Raw genomic sequence first — 13,813 nt, 5'->3', positions numbered from 1 at the left:
CCCTGCCCCACCCCCCCAGCAAGGGCCAGACCCCCCCTCCCCACCAAGGGGCTCAGAGCCCGCAGCCCCCCATGGCCGCAGCCCCCCCAAACACGCTCCAGCCTCTGTACAGCCGTTTATTGCGGGCAGGGGGCTCTGCTCGGTTGGGGCCGGGGGGCAGCAGCCAGGGGGGGCCCAGACCCCACCAGCGCCCGGGGGTCCCATCCCCGGCTCCTGCGCCGGCAGCCGGGGGGGCAGCGAGGCCCGTGGGGAGGGGGCGGCCGTGGCCGGGGGTCCCGACGTGTCCCGGCGTGGCCCAGCATGGCGCGGCACACGGCACATGGCGCACGGCACATGGCACACGGCAGACGAAGCGCAGGCAGCGGGCGGGGGGCAGCCGGGGGGCACAGGCGAAGCTGCGGGGGCCGGGGGGGCCGGGGGGCCGGTGCCCGGTGCCCGGTGCCAGCTAACTGGTGCCCAGCGGGAAGGTGGGCGAGTGGCGCTCGGTGCCGATGGGGCGCGAGGGCACCTCGGCGAAGCCAACGTGTCGCCGCTCTGGGGACAGAAACGGGGGCGTCAGCGCCGGGCGTGGTGGCACCGGGGACAGGCGGGGACAAGGGGGTGACGGCCCACGTACCCCCGGTGCCACCGTCCTGCTCCTGCCCCGGCTCTTCCTCGTCACCCTCCGCTCCCTCGGGGTCCTCGGGGATCTCTGACACCGTCAGCGACTTCAGGTCCTCCTCGCGCTCGTCGATGCCGCCGGCGAAGGACACCTTCTGCCCGCCTGGGGGGGACAGCACGGTGGCCCCAGGGACCCACAGCGTGAGGTGACCCCGCTGAGGCGCGGGGGGGACGCGACCCCAAGCCCTGGTGCCCGCCCGGCATCCCCAGGCGAGGGGATGCAGCGGGAGAGGGAGCAGCCACATCCTCTCGATGTCCCCGTGTCCTCTTCATCCCCATCCTTCTGCAATCCCTGTCCTGCTGTCCCAGTCCTCCCACCACCCCCATATCCTTGTCCTCCACCATCCCCATCCCGTCCCCTCACTGTCCCCATCCTCCTGCCACCTCTGTCTCTCCGCCATCACCTCCACTCCGTCTGTCCCCCTGCCATCCCTGTTCCTCCCACTGTCCCTATGTTCCGGCTGTCCCCATCCCCCGCTGTCCCTGTCCCCCCGTCACCCCCATCCCCATCCATCCCCCACCCCCATCCTGCCCTCCCTGTCCCCATCCCCATCCCTCCGCCACCCCCATCCTGCCCTCGCTGTCCCCATCCCCATCCCTCCCCCACCCCCATCCTGCCCTCCCTGTCCCCATCCCCATCCCTCCGCCGCCCCCCGTCCCCATCCCGTTACCTTTCCGCTTGTGCGCCTTGAGCCCGGCGGGGAAGTAGCTGCGCTCGGCTCTGCCCTGGCTCCCCGGGGCTGCCCGGGCGGGGGTCGATGAGGCCGGGGCACCGCGAGGCACGCGCGGCACCGGGGCCCCGCCGGGACCGGGCACTGCGGCGTCAGACAGCGGCCGGGGGTCCGGCTGGCGTCACCCGGCCCCGCGGGGGACGGGGACACGGCCCGGCGGGGGGGACAAGAAGCACCGGCAGCAGGGACAGGCAGCAGCGGCAGCAGCCAGTCCGTGTGCCAACCCCGGCACACGCCTCGTCCCCGGGGGCATGGAATGATGATCCCAGTCCCTGCTCCAGCAGCCTGTCCCCCTGGCCCCCAGGCTCCAGCAATCCTATCCCCACGTTCTCTGGGCTCCAGAAGCGCTGTTCCCTTGTCCCCACATCCCCCGGGCTCCGGCACTCTTGTCTCTGTGTCCCCATGGCCCCCGGTCCCCTGGGCTCTGGCAGTGCCATGTCCCCATCCCCCAGATTCCAGCCGCCCCATCACCACATCCCCGCATCCCTCGGGCTCCAGAATGTCCCTGTGCTCTCCAGGCTCTGACATCCGTGTCCCCGCGTCCCCTGGGCTCCGGCAGCCCCATCCCCACGTCCCCCGTCCCCCTCACCAGACTCGAGGGCACTGTCGGGGTCGCAGCCGTCATCGGGCTCCCCGTCGGAGCTGTCACCCCCTCCCATGCCACTCTCCAGGTGGGACTGCACGATGCGCTGCACCGCTGGGGAGACGCCGGTGTCAGGGGGGAACTGGGGGCACTGGGAGCACTGGGAGCACCGGGGTGTCCCCCCAGTCCCCCCGCTGTCCCCGCGGCCCCCGCGGGCGGTACCTTTGAGCGAGGGCGGGGTGTAGGCACACGGGTTGGTCCTCTTTGGTTTGAGCAGGCAGCCCTCGCCCGAGCGCTGCGGGGGGAGCGGTGTCGGGATTGGGGGGGCCTGGTGTCCCCACGGGGGTCACCGCGGCCCCGGGAGAGCCGGGAACCCCCCCCCGGAGAGGTGGGGGTCTGCAATGGGGGTGTCGCGATGGGGACCCAAGGCTGACACCCACCCCATGCCCAGCAATGAGGATCCTACTAAGGGGATGTGGCACTGGGGACAGGGAGTTGGGGACACCATGATGGGACCCTGCGTTGGGGACCTCGCATTGGGGGTGGGGTAGTGGGGACACTGTCCTGAGGACCCCTCCATGGGGACCCTGTCATGGGGGTCCTATGCTGGGGACCCCCATTGTGGGGACACTGCCGGGAGGACGTGGCATTGGGGTCCCCACTATGGGGACATTGCCTTGGGGACGTGATTTTGGGGTTCGCCTGTTGGTGACCCTGTTACGGAGACCTTCTATTCGGGACCCCACCATGGGGATGTGGCACTGGGGACACAGTACTGGGGACACTGGGAGGGTGACCCCGCCACGGTCACGCGCTGGTTTGCACCGCGGCCAAACTCCACAGCCTGGCTCGGCTCCATGTCCCCATCCCGTGTCCCCGTCCCCGGCGCTGGCGCCGTGTGCCCGTGCCGGGAAGGAGCCGATAAGCTCCGGGCGCCGGGGCTGGGCCCCGATAACCCCCCCGGGGGACAAGGGACGGGGGAGCGGGGCTGTGGCGGGGGTCCCGGCTCTCACTCACCTGGTAGGGCAGATTCTCGTCCTCTGTGTCAGCGGCGCAGGGGAGAGAGGCGTGAGCGGGACACCGGCACCGAGGGGAGCTGAACAGGGCCCTGCCCACCCTCGGACCCCCCTCCAGGGGTTTCCCTGCCCGCCGGAGACCCGCGTCCCCTCCCTGCCACCCCCTTCCTTATGTGGCACCCCGTCCCCTCCCTGCCACCGTCTCGCTTCCCAGACATCCCATTCCACAGGTGACACTACATCCCACCCCCCACCACGTCCCCTCCCTGCCACCGTGTCCCAGACATGTCACACGGTGTATGACAGACACCGTGTCCCATCCCAGACATGCCACACCGTGTGTGACAGACACCATGTCCCATCCCAGACATGCCACACTGCATGACAGACACCGTGTCCCATCCCAGACATGCCACACTGCATGACAGACACCGTGTCCCATCCCAGACATGCCACACCGTGTGTGACAGACACCATGTCCCATCCCAGACATGCCACACTGCATGACAGACACCGTGTCCCATCCCAGACATGCCACACTGCATGACAGACACCATGTCCCATCCCAGACATGCCACACTGCATGACAGACACCGTGTCCCATCCCAGACATGCCACACCGTGTGTGACAGACACCATGTCCCATCCCTGCCACCTCCTCCCGTCCCTGGACCGGACATCCCCTGCCCCGTGTCCCACCCGTACCCCGCTCACCTGGTGAGGAGTGTTCGGAGAGCTGGAAGAGCATGGCCGGCGTGGGCCTCCGCCGGCGGATCTGGGGCACAGCGGGGTGTCACCGGCTGGGGACGCCCCGGGTCCCCCTGTCCCCTGCCCTGCGCCCCAGGGACACGTGTCTGCACGTGTGTGAGCGTGTGTGCGCCTGTGGGTGCAGGGCCACGAGCCCACCCGGCACGGGGTCCCCGGGGTGTCCTCAGTGCGCCCCAGCCCCATGAGAGCCCCAGACCAGCTCCTCCCGGGGGCTGTGGGTCCGGCGTGTGCTGGGGACGTCCCCTCGGATCAGGGACAACGCGTGGGGGTGGCTGCACCGAATCCCAGCGTGTCCCGTCCCCTTCATCCCAACCCTGTCTTCATCCTGTGCCCTCTGTCTCATCCCTTCCCTGCTCTCCCGTGCCATCCCTGTCCCTGTCCCTGTCCTTGTCCTGTCTCTGTCCCTGTCCTGTCCCCCTGGCGCAACTCTTCCTGCTCGGGACGCAGCTTCCACGGGGACCTTGGAGCTCTCTCGTCTGTCCCCGTCTCTCCCACCTCCCGTCCCTTTCGGTGTCCCCCACGGAGCCCCGTCCGGTCTGTCCCTCCCGTCCCATCCCCTGCCCACTCCGATCCCCCTCGCCCTGCCGGTCCCATCCTCTCCTTTCTGTCCCCTCTGTCCCTTCCGATCTCCTCCCGGATCCATCCCCTCCCTCCCTCTGTCCCCTCCCACCTCCCCCTTGTCCCATCCCATCTGTCCCAACGCATCCCCCCCGTCCCCTCTGTCCCTTCCATCCCCTGCCTTGTCCCCTCTGTCCCCTCCGGTCCCTCTTGTCCTGCTCTCCCGGTCCCATCCCGTCCCTCTTGTCCCCTCCGATCCCCCTTGTCCCATTCCCTGCCTTGTCCCCTCTGTCCCCTCCGATCCCTTTTGTCCTGCTCTCCCGCTCCCATCCCGTCCCTCTTGTCCCCTCCGATCCCCCTTGTCCCATCCCCTCCCTCCTGTCCCGCTCTGTCCCCATCCCGTTCCCGGTGTCCCCGTCCTTCCCCGCCTCCCTCCCGCGGCTCTCCCGCGTCCCCCTCCCGTCCCACACGGTCATCCCGGGGGTCCCTCCGTGCCCGGAGGTCACCGGCAGCGCTTGGCCCTGGCCGAGAGGAGGGACCCCCGGGGTGTCCCCGCTCCCCGCCCTCACCATCTCCACGGCGCGGGGGTCCAGGTTGCTGGGGGGGGCCGGCACGGAGAACTGGATCTTCTTGCGCTCCTTGGGGTCCATGGCCTTGGCCGGGAGTCACCGGAGCCGGGGGGGGTCTCTGGCACCGGTACCGAGCGGAGTTCGGTGGCACCCGGGGCTCGGTACGGCGAGGAATGAGAGTGGCGGGAGGTGGGGAAGGCAGAGCCGGTGAGGAGGAGGAGGAGGAGGAGGAAGGAGAGGGAGGGAGGACACGTCTTCCTACCAGGCGCTGAATTATTCATCCCCCCCTCCCCGGGCAGGGGGGCTGAGGCCGCGGTAATGAGCCCTTGGGGAGCCCCCCAGGGGGTTCAGCCAACCTATGGGGGGTCCTTAACCCCTTCCCTGCCATGGGGGACCTTGCCTGCGGTGGCCGGTTGGGATGGGACAGGGACAGGTGGCTCCATGTGTGTCCCTGTCCTTTATGCCCGAGTCTCCCCAGAGGTGGGGGAGAGGGGACGGGGGGACAGCCGCTCCCACCCCTGTGTGGGCAGCGGCAAAATTCCCCCCACCCGGCTACTCAGTGCCACAGGGGACGGGGACACCACTCTGGGGATCTGTGCAGGGGACATCGGTGGGGACATGGGACTCCCAAAACATCCCATCGCCTGTGTTCTGGGGGTCCCCCCACCCTCAGCTGCAGCCCCTGGGATGTCGGGGGTAGGGGGGCTGTGTCTTCACCCAGGGTTGTGCCCACTTGCCCTGGCTCTTCCCCAGCTTTTGGAGATTTTCCCCATAGAAAACCCCACGGGACAAAAAACGTTCCCCGGGGGAAGCGGGGGCTCATCCCCCAGGGCAACGCTGGGCACCAGGGCTGCACAGTCCAGGCAGGGAGCGGGGGACACCGAGGGCACCTCTCCTGCCCCACTGAAGGGGCACAGCCAGGGGGTCCCCAGGCAGGGGGACAGCGGGGTGGCCAGCAGCCGGAGCGCTGGCTCGTCCCCTCCTGGGATGTCCCGGGGCGGTGTCGATGGAAGCCGCCTCTGAGCAGGAACGAGGAAGGGGGAGCTGGGAACTGGCTCCGTCCCCCGGATCTCCCGGTGCTCCAACGGCTGCGGGTGGCCGTGGGCCAGCAGCCACCGCTCCAGCAAAATATTTACCCGAGTGGCACCGAGCCATGGACCAGCCTCCCGCCCGCCCGGCACCACGCGGCAAAGCTCGGCAAAACACGGCACAGCCCGGCTCTGGGTGACTAATCTTGGCTCTGGGTGGCAAATCTCGGCTCTGGGTGGCAAATCTCAGCTCTGAGTGGCAAAGCCCAGCTCTAGGTGACAAAGTCCAGCTCTGGGCGACAAATCTTGGATCTGCGTGACAAATCTTGGCTCTGTGTGACAAAGCCGGGCTCTGGGTGACAAAACCTAGCTCTTGGTGACAAACTTATCCCTGTGGCAGTGACCACTCAGGTGGGGACAAATCAGGGACAGGCTCCGTCAGAGCCCAGTGTCCTCATGGAGACCAAACTCTGGGGACAAAGTGAGGGGTCCCTCGGTCACCCTGTGCCGGGTGATCCCGTGCCAGCTTCTGAGCATCGTCCCCATCCCGGGACCGGAGTCGTTATGGCAACAGGTTCCCGGGCTCCATCCCGCTGCTGTTCCCGCTTCTCCCACCCACGAAGACGCCGTGTGAGGGGGTGGCCGGGCCCCCTCCCCTCCCTGCGCTGCGGCAGCGCCGGCACCCGCAGCCCCCCGGGATCGGCACGCGCCGCCCGCGCCCGCGCCCACGCACCGTCACCCGCGGGTGGCACCTGCAGCGTGGCACGGGGGGGCCACACCGGGCCCGGAACACGGGGGCACCTTCCAGGCACACGTGTGGCACACATGGCCCCGCTCGTCGCCGGGACGGCACCGTGGGCACCCCGTGCCGTGCCCGTCCCCGTGCCGTGCCCGTCCCCGTGCCCGTGCCGCGGTGCCGCGGGGGCTGCAGCTCCGCGCAGCAGCGAATCCTCCCGCAGAGGGAGTAAAAATAGCAGCAGGTTGAGGGAAGAAGCGCTCGCCCCCCGCCAGCGGGCACCGGCGAGGAGCAGGAGCCTGCGCCCACCGCGGAGCCGTGGGGACGGACGTGGCGCGGTGTCCCGGGGGCAGAGGGTGTGGGGATGGACCTGCGTGGGGACAAGATGGGGACAGAGCTGGGGACGGAGCGTTGTGGTGGGGGGGTGCAGCAGGGAGCGAGCGTCGTGGGGACAGGGTGCCACGGGGACAGGGTGGCGATGGAGCACCACGGGGACAGGGTGTGCTGGGGGTGGAGCACCATGGGGACAGGGTCCCGCGAGGACGAAGTGTCCCAGGGATGGGGACAGGGTGTGCTGGGGATGGAGCATGGTGGGGACAGGGTCCCGTGGGGACGAAGTGTCCCTGGGACGGAGCATGGTGGGGACAGGGTGTGCAGGGGACAGTGTTGTGGCGCATCAGGGACGCAGGACTGTGGGGGACAGGACCTGACTGGGGCAGGGCCTTGCGGGGACAGCGCATCGTGGGGACAAACACACCGGGACGATGGCACGGTCCAAGGGTGAGTGTCGGGGGGGCGGGGCCTATGCACAGAGGGGGCGTGGCCACAGGATGGGCGGGGGTCGGCTCGGGGGTGCCGGGACCCCCCCCCAGCTCCCCTCAGCCCGGTGTCCCCGCCCGGCCCCGTGGGGGTGTCCCTCACCCCACTCCGGTGTGTCCCCTCCCAGCTCCCCCTGGGCTGAGCCCCCCGAGAACCCCCAGCACCCCAAGACCCCCCGTGGGTGCCGCCGCCCCCCAGGAGCTGCAGCGGGGGCGGCGGGTGGGGGCCGGTGCTCCCCTGGGTGCAGAGGAGATGCCGGGAGTGGGAACACGCGTGGGAGCGGAGCACGCGTGGGAGCCCGAGGGGGCGGTGGGAGGGGGGAGTGCGCAGGGGGCTTAACCCCTTCGCTGCCGGGAACCCCCCCAGCGACCACCCTGGGGGGCTGCAGAGGGAAAGGGGGCCTGGGAGGGACCTTTCCTAAATGGGGCTTGATGGGGGGCTGGGGAAGGGGCACCCACTGCTCTGTTCAGGGTCACTGGGCAGCACTGGGGGGTGCCATGGGGAAACTGAGGCACTGCCCGGCGCTGGCAGGACTGGGGGGCTGCACCCCTATAGCCCACCGCGATCGGGGGGCTCCAATCCCACGTCTTTAGCATGATGTGGGGTGGTCTGCAAAACCCTATCCCCGGAAAAGTGTGGGGGCTCCAAGGCTGGCCCGAGGAGGGTTTGTGTCCCTGTATTCCCTGGATTCCCTGGATTCCCTGGATTCCCGGAAGGATGGAGTATTGTGTCCCCACACCAAGCACGACGAGGAGGAGCCGCACCCCTGAACCCCCAACAGGGTGGGCAGGGGGCTGCGTTCCCCCGGCCCCCCCGGGCTGTGCCCGGTCCCGGTGCCATCGGTGCCCTCACCAGCCCCGTGTGCCCGTGGGCTCCGCGGCACGCGGTGGCAGATGTCACTGCCGACGCTGGCATGGCCAGCCTGGCACGGCCACCGGGGCTGGCACGGCCGCGTGGGCCGGGCAGCGGCTCAAGGGCTTTGGCACAGGGTGGCCGGAGCGGAGCCGTCCTGGTTGGCAGCCACCGGCCACCGGCCCGCGCCGAGCCTCGCACCCACACCGCGGGGTGGGATTGGGGGCTGGGGGCACTGGGGGGGTCCTGAGACCACCCCCGGGGTGGGCACCTACCCAAGCAGGGGCTGTGCTGCTTTGGGGGGGTTCATGCCCGGTGCCAGGGTGTGCACGAGGTCAAACCTCGGACGGGAGAACTTTGTGGGGGAATACCGGGAGGGTAAAGGGGGAATGGGGCGTGGGCAAGTCTGGGGAGTTCCAGGAGGGAAGGGGCGCAATGCTGGGGCTCGGAGAGGCAGCCCGGGGGTCTCCTCTGCTTGGGGGACATCACGTGCCTCAGTTTACCCACCTGTAGCACGAGGCCTCTACAGGCTGAAGCCTCACCCGCCCCCTTCCCTGCGGAGGTGGGACACCAAGGGAGCCCAAAACTCATCCTGGTGCCCCCCCGGCTCCCTGCCAGGGTGGGCTGAAGGGGGGCTCTCAGCCCTGCTCCCCCTACTCCCATCTCTGACCCCCCCGGGGGGGTCCCGGCCGCCAGCACAGACCAGTTTGCTGCCTCCATTCCCAGAAGAAAGAATAAAGTTAAAACATCTGTTAATTTATAAACCAATTTAACCATGACTGGTTAATAAATAGCTTCCAGCTGGCACCCCCACCCCGCGCCGGGCGAGGGGGGCCGGGGGGGCACAGCCGGGCTCGCCACTCTCCCGCAGCCCCCCGGGGTCATTGTCACTTGTCCCCGTGGAGGTGCGGGGATGTCCCCGGGGACACAACGGGGAGAGCCCGGTGCCTGCGGGGAGGGGGCACGGCCACGGTGCCTGGCACGGGGGGGTCCCAGAGGGACGCAGGGGACCGTGTGATACCCACGGGGGGGCTCTGGTCATGCGGGGGGGGTCGGGGATGTGGGGACACGGTGATGGGGGGGGGTCCCTGCTGCGAGGGGGGTGTTTGGGTACGGGAGGAGGGAACAAGGAAGGAGGAGCCGGGGTGTGTGTGGATGTGTGTGCGCGCCAGGGACGGGCACGGGTGTGCTCATGTGTGTGCCAGAGATGTTCATGCGTGTGCATCCGTGTGTGGATCCGTGTGTGGGGCAGGGCTGTGCCGTCCACAGCCCCCAAACATCCCCACACCCCAGCGGGGCCCTGCGGGGACCCCCCAATCTCTCCTGCCATCCACACGCATCCGTGGGCTGGTGATGCGTCCCTGGGCCTATGGAGCACCATCCTCGCTGCACACGGATCCAGGATGGGAAAGGGCCCGACCCCAGCACTGGGGGGTCCCCATTCCTGCCCCACACCCCCTCTCCGGAGGCTGTGGGTGGAGGTGCAAGGGCGTGAGCCCCTGGCCGGCCGCGGCGCCCCGACACGTGTCGCAATAGTAATGTAATTTGTCCGTTAACAATGGGCAGCTTGAGGTTTATATTTAATTACACCGATCGCACCAACCTGAACTCACCCTTATTCATCAATAATGCATGGGTTTGTGTTTATCGCTGCTTAATTAATCTGTGCTTACGACAATTAAAGGCTCGCAAAATCCCCCAAGGTGGCAGCGGGGAGCGGCTGCGCCGAGCTGGCGCGAGCGCGGCGCCGGCGTGGTGGCGGTGCCAGCCTGGTCGTGGTGCCAGTGTCACCCTGAGAGCGTGGTCACTGTGCTGGCACGGTCACAGTGCCAGCCTGGTCGTGGTGCCAGCGTGGTCACCCTGAGAGCATGGTCACTGTGCTGGCATGGTTACGGTGCTGGTGTGGTGGCGGTGCCAGAGCGAGCACGGTGCCAATGTGGTTACTGTGACAATGTGGTCACCGTGTTGGCGTGTGGTGGCATGTGGTCACTGTGCTGGTGTGGTCACAGTCGTGATGCTGGCACAATCATGGTGGCAGTGTGGTCACGGTGCCAGTCTGGTGGCAGTGCCAGTGTGGTCACAGTGGTTACGCTGGCACAGTCATGTTGCCAGTGTGGTCACGGTGCCAGTCTGGTGGCAGTGCTGGTGTGGTCACAGTGGTGATGCTGGCACAATCATGGTGGCAGTGTGGTGGCAGTGCCGCTGTGGTCACCATTGTGGCGTGGTCACTGTGCCGGTGCAGCAGCGGTGCCCGGTCAGAGCCCACCCGGCTGCCAAGCAGGGTGACCCCACCGGGTACCCCCATCCTTGAGTGCCAGGAGGGGTCTGACCCCACCAGGCGAGGCAAGACCCCCCCACACTGGGGTGCAGCGTGGGGACCAGCCTGCCCTCCCTGCCTCAGTTTCCCCACGAGGAAACCACCGAGCCCACCACATCCATCACCCCCCTCACATCACACGCCCCCAAACCACCCCTATTCCTCCTCCCCGGTGCTTTTCCCCAGTTTTGCCTTTCCCCGCCCACTCTGCACGCCCTGACCCCCTCGCTGCGGTGGGGCCGGGGGGGCCGGTGCCCCCCACGCCGTGCCAGGCCAGCTCTGTCCCTTTAAGTGCGGTGGCGCGGCTGTCCCGGATCAGCCGGAGCGCCTATTAAATTTTTATGCGAAGTGTAAATGGGCCAGGTCTCCAGCTTCCCGCTCCCTCCGAATGATTTATTACTCGCAAATACCACAGAACTAATTAGTATAGTAATTAATTAATACGAATTTGCATATTTGCATGTGCAATTAGTGCAGTGGAGTGATTACTCTGAAAATGAGAAGTTGGGCCTGTCAGATGGGAGTGTGAACTGGAGTGGAAAAGCCTCGTGAAAATGATCCCGGGCGGCGGCGGCGGCACCGGGCACGAGGCGGCACCGGGCAGGCGGCGGCACCGGCGAGGCCCCGCGTGGGGTTTGGGGGGCTCAGCCCCCGGGTCACCCCCTTTCCCCCATCCCATCCCAGCCCGGGTCCCCGAGCCATGGGGACCGCTCCATCCCTCGGCCATCTCCATGGCGACTCGCTGTGCCAGGCGCATCGCCATGGCAACGGGCCGGGCCACGCAGCCTCGCCATGGCGACTGTCGTCATCGCGCTCTGTCGCCATGGAGACCCTCCCCATCTCCCCAAATCCACTCCCTGCCGGGCTCCCCCCAGCTCGGGGCTGGGGTGGGGGTCTCCAAAGGCACCCGGGAGGTGGGATGGGGGTCCCCAGGGACTGGAGCACCCGGGGATGGGGGGAGCACCCCAGGGTGCCCCTCACTGGGGTCCCGGGGCTGGCGGGAGCAGCTGAGCTGTGCGATGGCAGCCCTGGAGCCGCTCCCGAGGGATGCGACCTGAGGCTCCGGGGGATGCGGCTTGGCACCCCCAGCCCCTTGACCTTTGTCCCTGGTGCCCCCCAGGTGTCCCTTCACCTGTGCCCACCCATCTGGCTGAGGCCTGACACGCTCAGTGCACTGCCGGGAGGGCCACCCGCTGCCTGTCCCTGCTTTTGGGGGGCGATGGAGGGAGCCACGGCCACCCCCCAGCACCCCCGTGTGCCGCATCCCCCCAGCACCGGGCCCTGGCAGCCCCCCGAAACGGGCCCTGGCAGCCGCCATCTGCCACGGGGGGACCGGGGCCGCTGCCAGCAGCACCCGCCCAGCCACGGTGGCACTGCCAGTGTGGGACCCCCGACCCGCCACGGTGGCCATGGAGAGGCTGCTGTGGCCAGTCCTGCAGCCTGGTGACGTCACAGAGCGGTTGTGATGTCATAGACCTTTGTGACGTCATCAGGGTGGCCTTGTTACCTCAGCAGCAGCCAGCTCTGCTGGTGGCACAATGGCAGCACTGGCTTGGGGTCCCCTGTCCCAGCCCCCTCACTGTCCCCAAAGGCCATCTGACCCCCTCAGGTGACAGAGGAGGGTGGGGCAGGGGGTGTAAGTCCCCTGTGTCCCCACCCCGTGATGATCTGTCCTCAGCGCCACACGGAGCCGGCTCTGGCAGTTTCCCACTGGGCAATTCCCAGGTGTCATTTTCCTAATTAACAACGTGTGGCTTAAAGAGCACTTGTCAAGTCCCTGGCCTGTGTGAGAGTGTGGGGGCCAGGCTGGGGGCCCAGGCTGGGTGACATGTTGGGGACACAGGCAGGGGATATGAACAGGAATTCGGCTGCCCTGGGAGCAGGATCCAGTGGGTGAAGCAGCCACACCACAGCCCCAGGGCTGGCACAGCATCTCCCCTTCCTCCTCTGGCAGAAGATGAAGGAGTTCCCCAAACCCCCCTGATGCCAGTTCAGCCAGGGCCACCCCTCTCTTCCCTCAGTTCCCTCCTCCATCAGCTTCCTCCTCCTCCCAAGCTCCCCACCCATGACCCTGCAGTCACCACTGCAGGGACATTTAGGGACACGGGGACAGGCAGGGCACCACCCACCCCTCCCCATCCCCCAGAGCCCCCCACCCGCAGCTGGGGCCCTGCTCACCCGGTGACTGGAGGATGCCCAGGGATGGGTCCTACGAGGGAGGAGCTGCTCCAGGGCCCCGGCCCGAAGGCAGCGAGGACAAGGACGGGGACAGGGATGGGGACAGGGATGGGCTCAGCTCCTGCTCCCGCTGCTCTCCTCCCCTCAGTGACATTCCCGGCGGTGGCTCCGCCGCACGTTAGCGCATCCATCTCTCCCCAGCCTTCACCTCCCAGAAATATTGCAGTGCAGAGCCGGCTCCATCTGGCAGCGGCCCCCGCCTCCCCCCGCCACCGCTCGCGGGGAGATGCCGGAGCCGGATCCATCGCTCGGGCCCCGCACGGATCGGCCTCGCCGAGGGGCAGCAGGGACCCCCCCGGCCACGGGGGACAGCTGGGATGACCCCCGTGCCACCCCGGGGAGGGGCAGCGTGGCCTGGCCGAGGCGCTGGCCCCACGGCGGGGCTGTGGCACCGGCTGAGCCCCGGCGAACTCGCCCCACGCGGGGCCCCTGGAGCCGCCACGGGCCCAGCTGGCTCCCAGCCGCGTCCCGGCACCACCCAGCACCCGGCTCCCACCGCCGGCTCTGCCAGCGCCGAGCTGCTCCCGTGCCCTCACCGTGTCCCTCCCCGCGGCACGCGTCCCCTGGCACCTCGGGGACGGAGCCGTCGCTGCCGCAGGCAGGGTCCCCGCCTGCATCCATCGCCTTCCTGCTGGAGGATGGATTTTGGAGGAGGAAAGAGCTTCATGCCTCAGCCAAACTCCTCGCTGTGTGCCTGGCACCGGGGCCACCAGAGACAGAAGCGGGACCAGAGGTGGCAGTGCTGGGACAGCCGGTCCCTGCACACGAGGGCCATCAGAGGGATGGGGAGCAGAGCCCCGGGGTCACTGGGACCATCTCCCCCATCTCCCACACCCTAAAAGGCAGCACCCAGCCCTGCCCCTGCTCCCACCCTGCTCCCCAAACTGTGCCTGGTGCTGGGTTCACCTCAACCTCACCTGCCCCTGCTGCACAGCACA

General features: G+C 68.4%; 1 protein-coding gene across 5 annotated transcripts; it reads right to left on the bottom strand.

Annotated features, from left to right (window-relative positions):
* Positions 1 to 108: 108 nt before the first annotated feature.
* PPP1R1B (protein phosphatase 1 regulatory inhibitor subunit 1B) lies at positions 109 to 9,034 on the bottom strand. 5 transcript variants are annotated; one of them, XM_058857865.1, is made up of 8 exons: positions 4,886 to 7,423; positions 3,705 to 3,765; positions 2,992 to 3,014; positions 2,197 to 2,269; positions 1,981 to 2,088; positions 1,332 to 1,400; positions 617 to 763; positions 109 to 534 (listed from the first exon to the last, which is right to left on the bottom strand). In XM_058857865.1, the coding sequence occupies exons 1-8, from the start codon at positions 4,964 to 4,966 to the stop codon at positions 446 to 448; spliced, it is 651 nt and encodes a 216-aa protein (XP_058713848.1). In that variant the 5' UTR covers positions 4,967 to 7,423; the 3' UTR covers positions 109 to 445. The 5 variants fall into 5 exon arrangements, 3 of the variants coding, with proteins under 3 accessions (XP_058713848.1, XP_058713849.1, XP_058713850.1); XM_058857866.1 differs by having other exon boundaries at positions 3,705 to 3,988; positions 4,886 to 7,418; XM_058857867.1 differs by having other exon boundaries at positions 3,705 to 3,823; positions 4,886 to 4,903.
* Between the last annotated feature and the right edge of the window lie 4,779 nt (positions 9,035 to 13,813).

The sequence above is a fragment of the Poecile atricapillus genome, chromosome 27, assembly GCF_030490865.1.
Source record: "Poecile atricapillus isolate bPoeAtr1 chromosome 27, bPoeAtr1.hap1, whole genome shotgun sequence".
Taxonomy (NCBI): domain Eukaryota; kingdom Metazoa; phylum Chordata; class Aves; order Passeriformes; family Paridae; genus Poecile; species Poecile atricapillus.
This window is presented reverse-complemented; position numbering and strand designations above follow the sequence as displayed.